Genomic DNA, 19,592 nt, shown 5'->3' with positions numbered 1-19,592 from the left:
TGCACACAAAGTCTTGAGATATAAGACACAAAATGAATAGTATCATCCTTAAAGAGCATAACCAGCTGTTTCTCATTCCTGTCTGAATCTGACCCCATCTGCAATTATGCTGTTGAACAAGGCTAGTTGGGAACTGTGTATAGTAATCATTTCATCTTTAAAAGCTTAGATGAAATGATGATACGGCATTTTCTGCATGTGCAGTTTACATACTGTGGTTGTACAAGGTTATGGGCTGTCAGGAGCTGTGATTCTGGATAAAGATTACTGCACTTTTCTTGCGTTTTTTTTCCTTGCTTAGGTTTCCTATGTGGCTTTACAAACTGCATTGATGTGTCTTGTTCTGCGGAGAACTCCATTAGAGGAAGCTCTTAATTGTTTATGAAATGACTGAACATTGAGGCTAGGAACAGTAAGAGCAATGCCTTTTTGCAGTATTTCAATTAGTGAAGGAACTCTTTTAATTTTTTCTACCTAGTCTCCTGTACCTATAATGTCCCATCAGTGAATGTGGACAATAATTTTGACATGTTTCTTTGTACTTAGTGAAAGAACAGAAACCCCACTGACTCAAAGCAGAAGCCAGTAAGCAAGTGAACTCAGCAACTCGTCGACTTGAAACTCATTTCTAATGGAAGCCATTGAGCAGTTGGATTCACCATCTGCCCAGTGGTTTCTATTACAAGTGAGCTTCAAGTCAACAGGTTTTTCCTCTTTCCTAATTACAAAGAAACAAGTCAAAATCATTGTCTGTTGTAATCAACTGTACATTACAGATGCAGCTGATAGAGATTAGGTTGTAAAGCACTAGATTATTCCGTTAAGTTTAGATTATTCAGTGCAGAGGTTCTCGTCAAGCTCTCGAGCAGCTCAGTCAGACAGTCGTTTCTCTTCTGCTTCTGCTCCTAACAAGCCTCAAGCATTAACCACTTCATTCAGGTGTGCTGGGAGCTAAGATTTGACAAAAACATGGCCTGGCTGGGGGCAAAATAGGTTTTGGATGATGTCTGCTTTGCATGAATCTCTTGGGCAGTAGCTTTCTCTGTGGATTATGGGTAGTGTAGTCTTCAGTACCTGTTTGGCTTATTTGGTTATGTTTTAAAAGCTGATGCTGAGCAGAAAAGGACTGAGCACCTGGACTTGGCCGGAGCTGCATCTCCCAAAGCAAAGGAGGGGGTCACAGTCTCACCAGAGGGCAAGAAGAAAGTAAAGGGAATTCGAAAGTTTTTGGGAATGTAAGTCTTCATTGTATTCTTCTTATAGGCAAAATGTACTGCTACTAGTTCTGATGTTGAATTCATAAGTTTAAGTATTCCTGACGATGGTATAAATGCATATCAAATGAAATGCACTCTGAATATTTGTGTGAGCATTTGATGATGAATGGATTATTACTTTATGGTTTAAGGACTCAGTTTTGAAGTTTTTATTGTTATAATAAGACAATTATTTTTTCCTTCTCTTATAAAGTTACTATTTATAAGGTTTTCTTACGAAAGGGACACTTTATGAATTAATGTTTATGCTCTTCACTAGGATGAGGAGGAGTCAGTCCACCTCCTTTAACCTAGATGATGCTCCCGAGTCAGAGTTTAAAAGGGGTGGAGTCAGAGCCACTGCTGGCCCCAGGCTGGGTTGGTCACGTGATTCGCAGCGTGGAAACAACAAGTAAGTGTGACTAATGCATTGCGTCCTATGTTTATAGAATTAACCTGTTCCCGGATTTCCACAATTGTTTTGTGGTTTTACTTAACAGGACAGTTTCACTGATTTTTCAAAATTTCTGCTTAATTCAATCATTACAATGTAAACAAAGTTATTTAGAGCTGTTTGATGTGAAATGCTCCCTTTTAGGGAAACATGCTGAGGCAGAATGGTTTACAGTGGTGGATAAGAACTAGATATCCAAAACATTTAATGCCTCTAAAAGCTAACTTACAGAAAGTTATTACATGAAATAGTTGAATACACTGAATACACTGCCTGATGATGCTACACTGTTTTACAATAGGTTTGAGATTTTTGGACTAAAATGTTGTTGTAATTGGTTTTATTGTTGTTTTGTTTTTTCCACTGTGTGTGCATCATTGTACAGTGTTAATCTCTAATTTGAAGTTGCCAGTAAACGCTGCAGAAACAAAGCTTTTGTCCATTTTCATCTTGCACTAATCATAAACAGAGGAGTTCAGAGAAAATTCTCTATGGGATGAAGCCCTGTGCTACTAGTTAGTTTGATGTTCAGTATACACATGGTTTCTGATTTGTTTGTGTGTATGTGGGACATTTCATGGTGCAGGTGTTTTAACACTAATGGAAGACACGAGTTAGAAATTCAGAAAGTCACAAGTCTGATCTGAGCAAAAAAACTGGAAATGAGCACCGAGGCTTGTAATGTGAATGTAGCCAAAGTGGCTCAAATTTAATTAGAAAAGATCACATTTTTTCACTGTTCCACTTTATCACTATAATGTGAACGTAGCCAGCTTTATTTCATTATTTCACATTTATTTCTCTCTCTCTCTCTCTCTCTCTCTCTCTCTCTCTCTCTCTCTCTGTGCAGTGAACTGGACACCCCATTTGCACGCTGGGGTAAAGAGCAGGTGTGTGTGTGGCTGCAGGAACAGGGTTTAGGTCTTTACCTCAGCCAGGCTCAGCAGTGGATCCGCTCGGGGCAGACGCTGCTCAGCGCCTCGCAGCATGACCTGGAAAAGGTTGGAACTCGGATCTCAGTTTTCCAAGTCTTCCTCTTTTAGAGTGGTAGTGGAACTATAAATGGAATTATTGTTGAATTTCCTTTGCCTGTGCGTGCGTGCGTGTGTGTGTATGTGTGTGCACGCTGTAGGAGCTGGGCATCAGGCATCCTCTCCACAGAAAGAAACTGCAGCTGGCCATTCAGACTCTGGGCTCAGAGGAGGATGACGCCAAGGGCAAACTGGACTTCAACTGGGTTACACGTCAGTGATGAGTACCACACACTCTACAGCAGGGGTCACCAATGTTATGCACCAGGGGCCAATGTGGCTGCAGGTTTATATTCCAGTGAAGCTCAGTCAGCACACCTGATTCCACTCTTCATCAGTTGGACTTGATTAGTTTTTTGAGGTGTGCTCTTGCTTGGTAGGAATATAAACCTTCAGCAGAGTTCAGGCCTCAGCCTCAGTCAGCCTCAGCAGTGGATCCCCTCAGAGATCCGACTGACTCCTGCTGTAAAGCAGTGGTTAATGTGAAAAAGATTATTCAGTAACCTTGTACGCAGACTGGATGTGTAAAAATGCGGTACATGTCATAACAATCACCAGAACCTTCCCTCTCTAATCATGGTGGTTTGATCAAGGTGGGGCAAAGCATTAGTGATTAATCCAGCTCAAAATATGACCCAAAATCCACTTCTTATACTTTAAACAAAGGGATCCTATATTCACACCAAAATTCACAGGATCTACTACTATTATTTGTTACCAGTGTTTCTTACAATACTTAGTCTGACTTCATTGGAACTATTTTGTTTCACTGGAGTTGAAATGACTGCTGAGTGAAGGGGGTGAGGCCAGGTTACAGAGCTGCTGCTTTAGAGAGCTGTGAACTTAAAATTCATAAGGATATCCAAATTGTCAGCATTTGCATCATTACACAAAATGACCCTAGGCTTCTATAAGGTAACAGATAATTCTGGATTGTACCAAAATGGTTGGACCCTTATTGTCCATGTCTCACTCAGGGTGGCTGGATGACATTGGACTGCCTCAGTACAAATCCCAGTTTGATGAGGGTCGTGTGGATGGACGTATGCTTCACTATATGACTGTGGTAGGTCACATATAGTTTACATGTCTTCAGTCAGAAATCACATAATGAGTGAAGCCATTTGAGCCACTGCTAAAGTGTGACCGTCTCTGGGTAGGATGATTTGCTGTATCTGAAGGTGGGCAGTGTCCTTCACCATCTCAGCATCAAGAGAGCCATCCAGGTGCTGCGGATCAACCGCTATGAGCCCAACTGCCTCCGCCGCAGACCCTCAGACGAGGTTCCTGTCCCTCACAAACACAGTCCTGTTCACACAGCAACACATGCAGGTCTTTGTTTTTCTGGATAGCTAAGTTGTTCCCATGCTGTGTGTGCAGAATAACATCACACCAGCAGAAGTGTGTGAGTGGACCAATCACAGAGTGATGGAGTGGCTGCGCTCAGTGGACTTGGCTGAGTACGCGCCCAACCTCAGAGGAAGTGGAGTGCATGGTGGCCTGATGGTAAGGAGATGATGGGGGGGACAAAGGAAAGGAGAAAACAGACATGTTGAGAGGGGAAAAAAGATGAGTATTCACATTTAAACGTCTAGAGTTAATACTGTTGTCTCATTTTTACATTCAATTTACAACAGTTATTGATATGGAAATGCATTATTAATTGCAGGTAGTTACTAATTATATTACTTTTACACTAGATTTACATTCTGTGCATTTACATTTACACCGGCACTTCTGACTATTTTCTGTTTGTTTTGATGTCAAAACACACGGCAGCAAAATGTCAATCTGGTTTATATTCCTGAAAAACAAGACTGTATGCACAGCCATAACTTAAAATTCGAATCATAATAACATCTACTTACAAACCTATGTAATCATATAACCTGTGAGGGTTTCATGGCATATAAGCCATGAGGAACCTTGAAGGGTCAAAGATAGTGACACTGAAAAACTGCATTTTTCAAAGTGTATTTTTCATCTTCTCAGGTTTTGGAGCCTCGTTTCAATGTGGAGACCATGGCCCTCCTCTTAAACATCCCACCAAACAAAACCCTGTTGAGGCGTCACCTGGCAACCCACTTTCACCTCCTGATTGGTGCAGAAGCACAGAGACTCAAGCAGGAGTGTTTGGAGAACCCGGACTACACGCTGCTCACTGCCACAGCTAAAGTTAAGGTACAGGCTGCTTTCTGCTGATGGGGCTGTTGCTCACAGTACAGCTGAAGGAGGACATCTCGTCTGAGTTGTAAGTGAGAGTAAACAGTTATAGACAAAATGTGCTTGAACTGTATAGCGCAAAGCGTTTAGCCCTCTGTGTGTTTGAATGCATTCCAAAAAAACGAGTTACAATTGAACATATCAGGGAAGGGACCTCCTCCTACAGCAGGAATTGGCTTAGGTGTTTTTTGTTTGTTTGTGTTTTGTTTTGTTTTCTTTTCTTTTCTTTTTTCCTTTCCTTTTTTCCTTATAACCATAATCTTCCCGTCTTCCTGCCCCAGCCAAGGCGTCTGTCGTTCGGTGGGTTTGGGACATTGCGGAGGAAGCGGCAGGAGGACAGTGAGGAGTACGTTTGCCCCATGGATGTTCAGATGCCCCAGAGCAGCAGCTTCCACAGAGGACTCCGCGTGTACGAGGACGAGCTGGACCAGTTAGAGCAGGTGCTAATGCTTCTCAGTCTGCTCAACATAAACCCAACGCCTGCCTTACTCAAGTACCAGATGGGCTCTAATTATGCTTGGTTATATGACGGCCCTGTTTACATTTGGCATTTAAAGTCCCGGATCTGGATGTTTTCCCTTGTGTACTTTCCAGTCAAAACAGCCACTTTTTCATTGTCGGGAGACAACAAATATAATAAAATCTATCAGTATTTAATATGTCTACTTTTTACTTCTGTGAATCTACTGCCATTTTAATTCCTCCATCTATCCAATCTTTAACCCAACCAGTTACAGATGTTTCCTTCCAGCAAAAGCTGTTCCTAAAGGAGTCATTGATGTTATGTTCCCCTCCAGATTCTAACATTCACACAAGCAACTACCCAAACACTCCTTGGCTGACCTTAGCTTACCAAAGACTTGATTTTGTCTAGTTTGCTGGTTATGCTAGATATCAGTGCACAACTGATTGTTTCTCCTGAAGTATAAAATGCTGTTTTCTATCTTCTTAGATGGAGGACTCTGAGGGCACAGTGAGACAGATAGGAGCCTTCTCAGAGGGGATCAATAATCTGACCGTAAGACACCAAGCTAATCATGCACACACTTTAGATCTGACCATACTGTTTCATTCTTGGTTTATATAAATTGCTTTAGCGTTTTGTTCTTTTTTTAAAGACAACAATAAAAATTCACTACATGGCCAAAAGTATGTGGACACCTGGCCATCACACTTATGAGTTTTACACCACTCCAGTTGGCACTTGCCTTTGCACATAGTGATCTTATGCTTGCGTGCAGCTGCCCAGCCATGGAAACCCATTTTATGAGGCTCCTGACACACAGTTCTTGTGCTGTTTCCAGAGGCAGTTCGGAGTTTTATAGTGAGTGATGCAGCAGAAAATAGGTGATCTTTACATGCTTCAGCACTTGGTGACCCCACTCTTTGAGTAAACGTTGTCTGCTGCTTTCTGTCTGAGCTATTGCAGCTCTTAGATGCTTCCATTTCACAATGATACCACTCACAGTTGACCAGTGCAAAACCAGGAAAGAGGGCAGAAATTTCACAGACTAACTTGAGGCAAAGGTGGCGTCCTGTGACAGTGCCATGTTTTTTCCACTGAGGTCTTCAGTATGACCAATTCTGCTGCCAATGTGTATGGAGATTGCGTGGCTGTGTGCTTGATTTTTATACACCTGATGTTAATGGATGTGGCTGAAATACCTGAACTTAATACTTAAGAGGGTCCACATGATTTTGGCCATATAGTGAGGTTAGAGGGCATGTTCTATTTGAAAGTAGCAGTTTGTGTGAAAAATACCAAACAATGTTTATACTTATCTGATTTTCTAAATTACATTTAGCCAGTCTGTGCAAGAGCTTTTTGGAGTGTTTTAAGAAATTAGTCTTCAGTGGGATCCTTGTTTGTTGGCCTGTTTACTGTGCATGGATTGCTATTTCCACAGCACTGAACAAAGCATCCATTTAATGTTGTAATTGAAAGACCTTGCACAAGCAAGTAATTTGAGTAAGCTGCAGCTGTTGGACCAAATTTAACTTTCTATTTGTCAATAAAAGGGGCAGAGGTAGAAGTGATAAAATATAACCACTCGTCTATGCCAAGGGTCCGTTACCTCAGTCCTATTAGCTGTTCTCATTCTTCAAGGCTTACTGCTCTTGGTTTTGATGTGTCCTCTAGAGCATGCTAAAAGAGGACGAACTCTTCAAGGAGATATCCTCTCGCTCTCCTGATGCCACCACAGACAACGAGTCCAGCGCGTGAGGAACCGGCCTGTCTTTCACCAGCTTAACCCATCACTCTGAAACTGGCTGATGCCTGGAGCTCCAAACATTGTACTATGCTCTACAGCCCAGTACTGTGACATTTTACTATTAAAAAGCATACACTGCGCCACCTGTGGAGAGAGTCGCAGCTTTCCAGTTCTATAAGCATACTGCGGTGCTATATGTACCTTCATAATGCCAATATATGTCAGCAAGTATGACCAAAAGTATTTTACAATAATAGTGTTATTTATTTACCTTTTACCATCTGCAGTATATGCAATGTTTCAGTATTTATGAGAAATGGTGCCAAACAGAAAAACCAAAGACTACAAATGACAACGACCAAAAGACATTTTAATAATTATTTTTCGAGTGGTTATCTAGCGCTTCTCTTTCTTATTCTCTATATTTTACTGTACACTTTGACTCCTGCATATCATTGCATGTGTTATTTTGTACTGAATGTGGACACTTGGTACAGGGAAAGTTCATTGGGAGGGGGAATAACATCCTCATTGGAAGCATTTAGCCTGCGAAGCAGTGATAGTTATGCCTTAACTATGTCAGCCCCTGTATTCACTGTTTTGAGTTATTAAAGTCAATAAAATTTTGTGAATGTTCTTAAACTGTCACGTTTGTTTTTTTCTCATTTCATCAAACCAGCAGTTAGAGACACTTAAAATGCCAAAAATAATATCTAATAGCAATTCTAATTGTTAAACAAGGTTAACCCCTTAAAACCCAGGCTTGTTACATCCTAAAGTTTATTATTCAGTAACAACATGGAGAACAATGAAAACTGGCTTATGAATTTTTAAGTTATTAATGTGTAATAAAAGTTTAGGGGGTTTATATAATGTCTGTTTAAGGGGTTAAATAGTGGGATACTATAATACACAGTACTGTGCAGAAGTTAAAAAGCTCAAGTACAAGTTTGTTTTTCAGTGTCACGGGGCGGGGGGGTGGGGGGAGCAGAAAAATATTTAACAAAGAGTGACACACAAGCCTCAACAATTCATATGATTTAATTTCAGTATTTAGTGCAGGCAACTTTTTCTTGATTATAGCTTCAATTCTTTTCAGGAGGTTTGCTTGCAATTTTTCAAAAAGATCTGCAGGGATCACACCTTCAAACTTAAGTCTTAGAAGTTGGTTGCACAATCCAAGTAATCCCAGTTACGAAAACAGTCTGTAAAACCTTACTCCACATCTCAGATGTCTAGTTTTGTTATTCTAGTGCAATTTCATTATTTTTTTTTCCCCCTTCTCCATAACAGCTTCGACAGCTGCTCATTGTTTTCTCACAGTGGAAGGATGGACAGAAACACCAGTGGAAACCTGAAGCAAGAGTGGAGCTTGAACTTCTCGTCTCTCTCTCAAAGATAAAAGCTTTAGATAAGATTTATCTAAGTGAGACTGAGTAGTTTGAATAGTTGCTTGTGTGAATTTTAATGTGTCTTTCAAGAAATAATGTCAGTGTGATTGGGAACAGCTTTTGTTGGGAGGACACAGCTGTAACCAACCAGTTTAAAGATTTAAAGGATATAAGAGTTGGAATTTAAATTTAATGGTGGTCTCGGACTTTTGCACAATACTGTGTCATCGAGATTTGTCATTTTGCCTAAAAAAATTACATTTGAGTATATTGCAATACGGATGCTTCATGCTACTTTGCTTAGGTGCTCTTCTACAGTCTGTTATCTGCCTTTCACCCATATGGCTTTACTCCATTCACTCTTCACTGCACACTTTACACAAGCTTTCAAGCCCTGTATTAGTATAGTGTGTCTGCAAACACAACTCTAATCTTTAGGTGCCACATACCAAACAGCCTTAAAGCCACTCATATTCCACATTGCTTCTCAAACTCAAATTCAAGGTTCCTCCAGTTTTTGATGTCATAGCAGGTTTCTTAGCCATAGCATTGGTTCAGTAAATAGTTGCTCTTTGAATTTTTGTTTAAATGTGTTAAACATAAAAACAGTAATGGAGGAACATTCCCCATTTTTGCTTTACAATTCAGTAAACTTCCTCAACAGATTTATAAACTGGCCTAAACACGCAAAAAAAATCTCCAACTGACAAAATGAAGCATATTCTTTTATTTGTGAAACTCGATGTGCTGCAACATACTTAATATCACTAAATGCTGGGCATGTGACACTTTTAAAAAGTATTAAAGCTTATTACACAGAACCGTATTTTTTTTATTTTGACAACAAAGTAAGCAGTTTCTGTGTTCAAAAAAAACCTCACAAAAGCCAGCTGCTGTGGAAAGGCTGGGCCTTCACTGTGATGTTCAATGTGTGCTGGTTAAGCACACTTTTCCATAACACAGGTTTTTTTAGAGTGATTTTTATCTTACTTTGAAATAGTTATATTCTGTCATGCTATAAGGTAAGTAATTAAGGCACTTAAAAAAAAAAAAAGGATGGACAAATTTATTCTTTTGGTGTCATTAAATGACAAGCTGAATACAAACGCAAACCCAGATACATTTCCATTACTGAAATAATAAACAAGTGCTTCAAAAAAATTCCAGAACACTGTAAATACTTTATATGATATGCTGTTGTTATTCAATTAACCAGTGTTCAGTTTGTATTTAAAAAATGCATTACATGCCTTACAAAAAAAAGCATTATGTATAATAGTATTGATTTAGCATGTAAAAAGTGCAAATAAAACCTGTTTTTTTCCCTAAATTCTGCAGGGACAAATAATCTATTCCTTTTCCACACTGATAATACACATTTATCTGACAAATAATCTAACCTCTCTTTTACATTTGGTTCAGAGATTCCTTGATTGCATACTCAAACAAAGTTGCTGATGGCAATGACATTGGATCATGACCCTGGACCTTTTCAGTATAACGGCCTCTTAACTGGGTCCCAGTATTAGTGCGTTTTCTAGAAGGTGAAGCGCCTGCTAGGAGAATGGCCCACTTTGTCCAAGTTCGGGTTGCAAGCAAACTGGATCATGGGAGGAGGGCCACACATGAGGATGAGCGTGTCGTCTCCGGGGGGAGGAAGTCGGTTCCGCACCATCTCCTCACTGATGAAACCCTGGCTGAATTCCCAGTCTGTCACATGCAGATTAACAAGAAGATCAGTGATCACAAATTCATCTTGTGCAATCATTACTTTTAACTATAACTGATGACTTGTTGAGAAATGATACACTATATGGCGAAACATACGTAGACACCCCTCCTATTTACTGAGTCTCAGGTGTTTCAGCCACACCCATTACTAAAAGGTGTATAAAATCAAGCACGTAGCCATGCAATCTCTACAGACATAAAATTGTCAGTAAAATGAGCTGTACTGAAGAGCTCAGTGACTTTAAACGTGGTTTTGTTATAGGACGCCACCTTTGCCACAAGTCAGTTCAGAAATTGCTGCCCTGATGGATCTGGCTCGGTTGACCGCAAATTTTATTATTGTGAAATAAAAATGTCTAGGAGCAACAACAGCTCAGCCATGAAGCAAACTCACAGTGGGACTGCCAAGTGATGAAGCGTCCTGAAATGAGTTTTAACGGCTGAGCAGATGCAAACAAGCCTAAGATCACTATCCCCAATGCCAAGCATCGGTTGGAGCCGTGTACAAAGACATTGCAGACAATTATCTGCTTCCAACTTGTGAAAAAAGTTTGGGGAAGGCCCTTTCCTGTTCCACCTTGACTGTGTCCCTCCGTATAAAGCAAGGTCCATAAACACATGGTTTGGTGAGTGTGGTGTGAAGGAGCTTCAGCGGCCTTGTTGGTGTTTGCGGCCTTGGGGTGTTAAAATGTAATGCATTGATGTCAAGATATTGATTCAACTGTATTTTGGAATGTTCTTATCAATTAGATCAGTGGTTCTCAATCCTGGGCCTGGAGTACCACTGGTCTGCACATTTTAGAATTCCCTGCTCCCAGCAAACGCGATGCAACAAATGTACTGATATACAATCCCTTCCTGAGGTGATCAGAGTATGTCAGAGCAGGGAAAACATTACAAGGCTGTGTTATTCTATGACTAGGACTGAGAACCACTGGACTAGCATTATATTCAATATAATATTCAACAAATTATGCACCAACTGCAATGCATTCTTCAAGCCCTAACAACCAAAAGCAGGCCTAACCTGTACCTTCTTATATGTCAAATAATCTAACAGTATCTACAGTTGTTTTAAGAAACTATTAAGTCTATTTTTATTAATTTCTATAAAACCATGTGAAGTTTTATTTCTTTCATATAGCAGTCAATCTTTATTGAATTCAGGAAAATAAAACACTTCAACTGAAGGCTCTACTTACCCTGAGGAACCTTGTCAAGGGTGTACCACAGGTTGAATCGGTCAGGGTGATTGGCCTGAATTTCCTCCAGCTCTGGGCGCAGAAGAATGTCTTTTTCTGACTGTGAGTGGATAGGGAAAATAGTTTACTAGGAATAATTAAAGGATTAAATATAGTGGCAGGCTATTTCCATGAGGTGCCATAAATGCTGCCCACAGATGTCTGGAAAAAGAATTCACTCTCTGTTCTATATGAATATGAATTTCTAAAACACAATGGCTTACCTGGTTTGCAAAAAGCAAGTAACACACTGTCTGGTCTTTTGGATCCTTCATTATTGCTCGAATGATCTGTAGCATAGGAGTAATACCTGGAGAGGGCACAGATGAAACCATCAAGTATGCCAATGCATAAGGAACACGTTCTTAAATCTACATGTCTTGTATTGTGTATAATAACATAGTATACACCAGTCCAGTGACAACTAGATGTTTTTGCATGAAATTCAACAAAGAAAATATTGTGTAGAACAGCAAGAAGCATAATACACAATCAAGGATGACAAATAAATATTAATAGAAATATGAAAATAAATAGATTACCTGTTCCTCCTGCAATCATACCAACACGTTTTGCATTCTTAATCACTGCGGGTGACTTCTTGTCAGGTCTGATGGCAAATTCTCCTGAGAAGTGAAAGTAAATAATTAAGGTTACTTATAAAGGTACTCACACACAATAGCTACACCAAAAAACAACAAATAAAAGAATGAACAATGCACAATATCCATGCATCCTGTGTTTACAGACTGTTCAACCTAACAGAATAATACTCACAAAAACTGCAGCTAAATAAGTGCCATTTTCTGCATTAGCTGGTTACATACTGTTCATATACTCACAATGACATAATATGACCTCATACTAAACATTATCCTAATTCAGAATCATGTTGAGGCTGTGCACAGAAGGACAAAACATCCATGTCTTTGCTTTGAGTAACTCTCCACCTTTGCCCTGGTAAACTAGCAGGCCACTTGGTCCTCTGAAGTCAATTGTGTCACCAATCCGAAGACTGTCCAGGTATTGAGACATCTTGCCACCTTCAGGGAACTTTGGGTGAGTATTCTTATAGTATATCTAGAAAAGAAAGAAAGAAAACACAGGAATGCTGCAGTTGTCTACTGAATATGAATAAGTAAATGAGTTAAGCCAAGAAAAAGATTATGGTAATGCTTTTCTACAATTTTTTGGGCCCATGTCCTACAGTTTTCTTGGATTTCTCTTTTTTTAGGTCCACTTCTGTCATTTGTGTGAGTTTATTTACCAAAAGCAGGCAAAATTAAACGGTACATAACCATGTTCCAGTCTCTCTTCATGTCTTAGTATTAAACAGACTTTTTTGTTACTGAGCCTTAAGGACTGACATATGCACATGATCTATATTCTGACTGACTGTCCTGTATTGTGCCTGCACAAATGCATTGATTGTTGTGACATTAGAAAACAACAAATTCAAAACGGCAGCGTATTTTCCAAACAAAGTCATGAAAGTCCTAAGCCCAGTTCTTCATAGCTGACTAAATTACATGGTAAACTCTGGAGAACACAGCGCCAGTCTCTTAACCACCACCCTTAATCTTAAATCTGCTTCAATAATTTTTAGCTTTATAAATCTTGTGAAACAGTCAAGTTAACCTTTCAAAATCATTCAAATTACCAAGTTTGGTCATTTTTTTTTTATTTAAACAATGGCTATCATATGGATAGTTAGCAGGCTGTAAAAACAGAGCCCTGGGTCAGCATTGTTTTGGCAGTTCCTGACAACCTACCTTAACGACCAGATCCACAAAGCCCTTATCATCATCACTGGACACTGGAGTGTAAGGCCTCACTACAAGGCTACCATCTATTTTTGCAGACAGGTAAATGTGTTGACCTGCAAGCATATAACATAACAGATAAATACACAAAGTCATACAGAAGGGGCACAATATCAATCCAGCAGTCAGCTGTAGTCAAATTCATGTTGAACTTACCCACAGGAAGCCCCAAAACATGATCTGGAGATCTCAGAGCGAAGCGAAACTTCCTAGTGTCATGACTAATAATCTAAAAGAAAAAATGAGTGAACTTTCAAAAAGTTTGGTCAGCAACAAAACAATCATTCCAAAGGACAATGATTTGAAAACACTGATAAACATTAAACATAATACCCACCTCTTTATCTACTAGGCGCAAAGGGTACTTGACATTGGGGTCCTCAAGGGTTATGGCAGGTCTTCTCTTGATGCCTAAAAGCCTCATGATTAAGCTGAAGATTCCGTCAAAGGCATTACGAAACAACTGCAGACATTAGAACAAAGTTTGTCTGATACAGGGTAACATGTCTAAACATTCACTACATGGCCAAAGTTTGTCTACACCTCTTCATCTGTTTTTTTTTTCCTCCTCTGAAATCAAGAGTATTAATAGGGTGTTTGTTTCTGGGAAGGCTTTACACTAGATGTTGAACCACTGCTGTGAGGATTTCAATGCATTCTGCCACAAGAGCATTAGTAATGGTGGATCATTAGTTTTGAAAAACAAATAGCACTCCAACTCATGCCAGAGGTATAGAATAGGGCTTCATCACTCCTGAGAATGCAGTTCCACTAACCAGGCCCAGTGCTGGAAGGCTTTAAACCCCTTTAGCTGCCACTCGGCATTGGTCATCGTGACCGTAGGCTCATGTGCAGCCACACCAGAGTGTCTGATTCTATTGGCAATGCTTGTCTACAGATTATACAAGCTGTTTATGCAGTTGATTGCATATGTGAGCAACATGTACAGCTTTAAGTAGTTGAACTCACTGATTAGAAGGGATGTCTGAATACGTCTGTACATAAAGTACACTAGCAGTCTGATGAAGAAAACTAGCTACTGACTACAATCTTGTACTGCAGCACTTGAGTCCTTGTCTAGGGTTGAGTCTTCATAAGAAAGATGCTAAGAATACTGGCGCAAAGATACCAGACAAGCCACATACAACTAAGTACTCAAAACGTGTTTAGCTTTGAATTAAATGAATTAAATGAATCAAATGAATGTCGCATCTAGGTCTGGAAACACGCACCCTTGTTGTTGCTAGCTAACTACTGAACACAGGCTGCAGGTGAAAGTAACTTGCAGTAGCTAAACGGCTCGGTCTGAAAGCTGCACAGCGTGTTTAATGTAAACAATGAAGTTTTAACTTACTATTTTAAACTACCCATTGAGCTAACTATGTTGCTTAACTAGTGCCGTCAACTATATCGCGAGGTTATTAAGAAACACTGCCAGCAGGTAGCAAGCTACTTTTAATTTAAGCTACACCCCTAATAAGAATAAACAGTTAGCTTACGTTAGCTAGCCAGCTGCGTTACATTACATTCATATGCTAATACAATACATACCGTCAAAATGAAAGACATCCTCTTTCCGTTACTAGCTAAACCCGGCCGAAGAGTCGATGTGTTTATTTATTTTAGAACTAATGCTTTCTTAGCACAGTGTACTAAAACTTTCCTGACAGGCTGGCGAACTGTCAAAGTTGCAGCCTTAGCTTAGCGAGCTAACAGCTCCTGCGCGTAGCTTCCTTGTTTCTTTGAGGGCTGGTGATGTCTGATTCGTGAACGAATCGTTCTATTGAGCCGGTTCTTTTGAATGAAATAGTCGAACTGATTCTAAAGTCCAGCCGATTCCAACTTTTCTGCAGCCCTGTGTTAATGGAGAATTGTTTTGATGCTACTCAGTTGGTCCCCTCCCCAGCACACTCCCCGCACGAGAATGAATCAGCTGAATAGGACGTTGGATTCACGGAAACGAGCAGCTCCGAAGAACCGGTTCGGTAAAATGAATCAAACGTTCCATGCGAGTTGAGGAGCCGCTCCCAGAGACAGCAAAGATTATCTGACAGCACGTCCACTGCTGACACGTCACGCTAGAAGGGAAAGCGCAGATCTATGCCATCTGCTGGTATAATATCTTTGACCTCAGTGAAAAAAATACAGCATAGTGTACAAATCAACATTATCTTATTTATAGCAAAATACCTGAGAAACTTTTCTGAGAAAATACCAATTATTATTATTTTTAAAACAAGTCCATGTAATTATCTTGGAAATCTAAAGCACAATAAACATTGCACAGCCCTCAAAACCTGTAATATCTGTACGTCTTTTCTGATATTCTAGCCATAATGCTTATTATTCCCCTGTATAATCTTTTTTCTGTTTATTTTTATTTAGCTCTATGCTGCTGTTGTCTTGTTAACATTGTCGTTACTGTAGTATGAGTATTTAAAGTGTGTGTGTGTGTGTGTGTGTGTGTGTGTGTGTGTGTGTGTGCGTGTGTGTCATAGTTATATAACTAACTAATGACACTAATGTCTTGGTGCTGGCTATTATAGTCACATAATCCATGAGAATGACATTGTATTCCATTTTGGGCAAACACTTGAAAAAACTGTATTTCTGTCAATCAAAACAGAATATTACACATGTCAGGATGCACATGTCTTCTGAGTTTTATATTTAATGCTGATAATTGTAACATTGTGTGAAATCTGAAAGTTTACTTTGGGCATTATTTTGCTCAGCCACACACTTTTTTACATTACACCAATAAAGCCATTTGCTTTTGATCACAAGGTCTCTGAGGAACTTGTTCGCTCTAATGACACACATCACATCCAGGAATAAACACAAAAAACATGATACTGTCCCAAATTACCTGAACTCACACTATTTGAGGGTTTTTGCATTGATGAATAGTTGGTAAAAGTTGTCACTACAAGGTATTTACTTATTGTAATCTTTATAAATCCTTAAAACCATAATGCATAACAATCATATCATTAGGAGATTAGTTTATTGAAAAAGTGACAGTACAGGTCTCAAACATAGACAGAGATACAGGTTGGGTCCAACAGTAAATGAATTCCAGCCATGTTTTATTTAACCAACATCTCAAATTGATTAAAACCTCTGTGTAAATGCAAACCTCCAGTTTTATAAGCTGATATTTGTGTGGTATCACAACTGTGACAGAACTGTGATGATCTATTCAAATTAATTAAACAGTTAATAATGAATGTTTGCACCAGTAAACTGAAATGTATTACACAAATAAACTTATACGGCCAGAACGTTTTGTGTATTGAATATCAAAAATAAAAATAAAAAAAACATATGTCATCTGTTCAAATGTGTCAGTGCTCTTTCTTCCATTACTACCTTTAACTAATTATCCACCTCTGTCTTGGTAAACTAACAGGCCGTTTAGGCATCTGAAGTCGACTGTGTCACCAGACTGACTGTCCAAGTATTGAGACATGCTGCCACCTTCAGGCCTTCAGGAATTTTTTGAGGAATATATTTGTAGCACATCTAAAAAAAAGAAAGAAAGAACACCATCATTTCATTAATATGAAGCCAAGAACAAAATCATCTTTGACACTTTTGTGTGAAAAAAGAACAGCACTGTGTGATCTCCACTCCCTAAAACGTTTAACATGTTGATTTGCAAAACATTTTGGTCCTTACTGAGTTAACTGACCAACTAAGTATCTGCTATTTCATCAAAATCCCTGTGCTTGTTGTCTGAAGACCTCCAGTTAAACTATTACTCTTAATACCAAATCTGCTTAATTCATTTTAACTTTAGCAATCCTGCAGGAAAGTCAGGTTAAGCTCACTTCAGTTATTCCAGTTATATACTGCAATCTTCCATAAATAAAACCCACCATAGCCACCAGGTCCATAAAGCTTAATAATCCTTGGACACTGAAGTGTAGGTCATCACAAGGCTACTCTATGTTTTTGTTTTCTGACCTGCAAGCAGAGAACAAAACAGGTAAAGAGGCGAAGCCAGACAGACCGAGATCATATCAGTGCATCTCTGAACTGTAGCTGAATATACAACCTTCCAAAAGTGATCCAGTAGAAAATAAAAGTGTGAACCCAGCTCTCCTGAACCTGAAAAAAAACATATAACGTGTGAATTATTACAGTTTCAAGACACTCCCATTAATGGATGTCAAACAAAAAACAAGCTGGCTAGCGTTAGCAGTTCATTGACCTTGGCACCTTCCCTACAGAATCACATTGGTATAAAAACTAATTAGCTGGTTAATGAGCTGTTTACTGAACAAACACGTTCCCTACAGAATCACATCACGAAACTTTTGCTTTTGCTTTTGCTCCACCTCAGGGGGTAAAAGCAATAGAGCAAAAGTCCAGCTCTGCTGTTCAATCAGTGCTTCTAATTCAGAAGTGAAAAAAGCTACTGAACATTATTGACAACAATTACTACACATACTGATACTAAGGTTAGTTTAAACGTGCAGCGCTAGTGAGGAGAAATAAGCTAATGTTACGTAGATTACATTACACATAACTGCTAAGATACATACTGCCAAAACATAAGTCATCATCTTGGTTGTGAGAGATGATAGCCTGCCACAGCTGAAGAGCCGATATTCTTATTCTATAACCAAGACGTCGCTTCACACACTGAGCTCAGCAAAAGCTTCCAGTCGGACTGATGAACTATCAGAGTCTAACTGAGGTAACTAACAGCAAACCCCATCCTCCACGGAGCTTCCTGGTTACTTGCTGATTATTAATTTCTGTATTTACATATTTATTTGTTTAATGGGTTATATACAGTGGGGCCTAACAGCCTAAGACCACTAGTTAAAATGCTTCTATGTGCATTTCTTTTTAATTTATTATGAAGTCTTTAAGTTCGAGTAAGAAGTAGAATATTTGAGACATCTACAGGTAGTTTAACATTTCTTAATATTTTGTAAGTCTCTCTTTGACTTTAATGACAGAGTTAAAGCTGGCATGGACTCAACAAATTTGTGCTCACACCTCGGATCACCAGATCAGATCCACCTGAAAGTCTTCTGAACACAAGCTTCATTGGAAGAGGTAAGACTTAAAAAAGTCTGGTCAAGGTCACAAATTTGCTTGCATTTGAATAGAGAGCTAGAAAAAAAACGAATATAAATCAACAAAGCATTAATTTAAAAAAAAGCACGATCTGATAGTTCGTATTTGTTGTGTTATGCTAATTTGTCAAATGATTAAACTAATTTTCCAAGGTTAATATAAAAATATTTTCCAATATTTTATATAAACAACTCTCAGGATAAGTGTAAATCTTTATTAGACGGGTGCAATATCCTATTATACCAGTGCAGTGCTACCTGTGTTATCCACTCAGAAGTTACTGGCTGTTTTGACATAATGCTGATTTGCCCTATGAGGCTCACAACAGACTCTTTTCAAACTTCCATAATTCCATGCAGTAGAAGTTGCTATAGTAGAGAAAAGCTTTGCATCAGCAGCAACATTTATGAATGAGAATGTGGACAAAGTCCTCCTTTATAATGCCTTTGATGCAGAGGATTCGTTTATTTTTATGTCCTTATCAAGGCATTTGCCTAATTTTTCCATGAGAGACATTGTACGTTTAGTGGAACAGCTTCATTTCCGACCTCTTCCGACCTCTGCTGCATCAAATATGGAAGTGTGAAAAAGGTCTTTTTCTCCAAGTGGCTGCAGCAACTCCATACTATGACATTTGATATGGCTGAGAGACTCAAAGGACTGAAGTATCATCATACTGGGCAACTGCATCAGAGGTTCACCAAGGCTTTGAATGCCTTTGGGATAAATGCTATGGAGAACAGAGACAAAATAATCCCACAAGGAAGCTGTTATTCAGAAAACGCATCGTCTTAGAGTAGTCTCATTCTCTCCCTGCCTGTGGACTTGGGTCTGTTCACTGCAATTAATACTAACATTATTTAAAAATATAAATAATTAAAACAATTTAAATAATAGAAATATTTTATAATCAAAATATTAGATCTGCTAATTTTTATCGGGAATGGGACACTACATGACATTGTTTGAGAAATGTCATTTTGAAGATTATTTTAGTTAGAATAATTAAGTTGCCTCCAGTAGCCCCATGACCCTGGAGGATAAACGGCTTAGACAATGTGTGTGTGTTTGTGTGTGTAAGTTGCACTAGATAACATACTTTGTTATACACTGAACATTCATTTATATCTATATT

The 19,592-nt window shown here is 39.0% G+C and overlaps 2 protein-coding genes across 4 annotated transcripts in view; one reads left to right on the top strand and one right to left on the bottom strand.

Moving 5' to 3' along the window:
* The window catches only part of ppfibp1a (PPFIA binding protein 1a), a 41,689-nt gene extending 33,876 nt beyond the window's left edge, over nucleotides 1-7,813 (top strand). For 2 of the 3 annotated variants that reach the window (XM_036577600.1, XM_036577601.1), the window contains 11 exons: nucleotides 1,106-1,235; nucleotides 1,537-1,668; nucleotides 2,561-2,711; nucleotides 2,843-2,954; nucleotides 3,719-3,807; nucleotides 3,902-4,024; nucleotides 4,122-4,247; nucleotides 4,734-4,922; nucleotides 5,246-5,404; nucleotides 5,917-5,982; nucleotides 7,105-7,813. In XM_036577600.1, the coding sequence (XP_036433493.1) occupies nucleotides 1,106-1,235; nucleotides 1,537-1,668; nucleotides 2,561-2,711; nucleotides 2,843-2,954; nucleotides 3,719-3,807; nucleotides 3,902-4,024; nucleotides 4,122-4,247; nucleotides 4,734-4,922; nucleotides 5,246-5,404; nucleotides 5,917-5,982; nucleotides 7,105-7,188 (1,361 nt within the window). In that variant the 3' untranslated portion in view covers nucleotides 7,189-7,813. Of the gene's footprint in view, nucleotides 1-1,105; nucleotides 1,236-1,536; nucleotides 1,669-2,560; nucleotides 2,712-2,842; nucleotides 2,955-3,718; nucleotides 3,808-3,901; nucleotides 4,025-4,121; nucleotides 4,248-4,733; nucleotides 4,993-5,245; nucleotides 5,405-5,916; nucleotides 5,983-7,104 lie in introns of those variants that run through there. The other variant, XM_036577602.1, reaches the window with a different exon arrangement.
* A 1,467-nt stretch (nucleotides 7,814-9,280) lies between these two features.
* On the bottom strand, nucleotides 9,281-15,281 carry LOC118812527 (NADH-cytochrome b5 reductase 3). The gene is made up of 9 exons (XM_036577603.1): nucleotides 14,915-15,281; nucleotides 13,701-13,826; nucleotides 13,520-13,592; nucleotides 13,313-13,419; nucleotides 12,491-12,620; nucleotides 12,083-12,166; nucleotides 11,765-11,850; nucleotides 11,502-11,601; nucleotides 9,281-10,278 (listed from the first exon to the last, which is right to left on the bottom strand). The coding sequence occupies exons 1-9, from the start codon at nucleotides 14,930-14,932 to the stop codon at nucleotides 10,106-10,108; spliced, it is 897 nt and encodes a 298-aa protein (XP_036433496.1). The 5' UTR covers nucleotides 14,933-15,281; the 3' UTR covers nucleotides 9,281-10,105.
* Between the last annotated feature and the right edge of the window lie 4,311 nt (nucleotides 15,282-19,592).

Source organism: Colossoma macropomum, unplaced genomic scaffold (assembly GCF_904425465.1).
Source record: "Colossoma macropomum unplaced genomic scaffold, Colossoma_macropomum, whole genome shotgun sequence".
Classification (NCBI taxonomy): Eukaryota; Metazoa; Chordata; class Actinopteri; order Characiformes; family Serrasalmidae; genus Colossoma; species Colossoma macropomum.
Note: the sequence above shows the minus strand (reverse complement) of the source record. Positions and strands in the feature narration are given on the sequence as shown.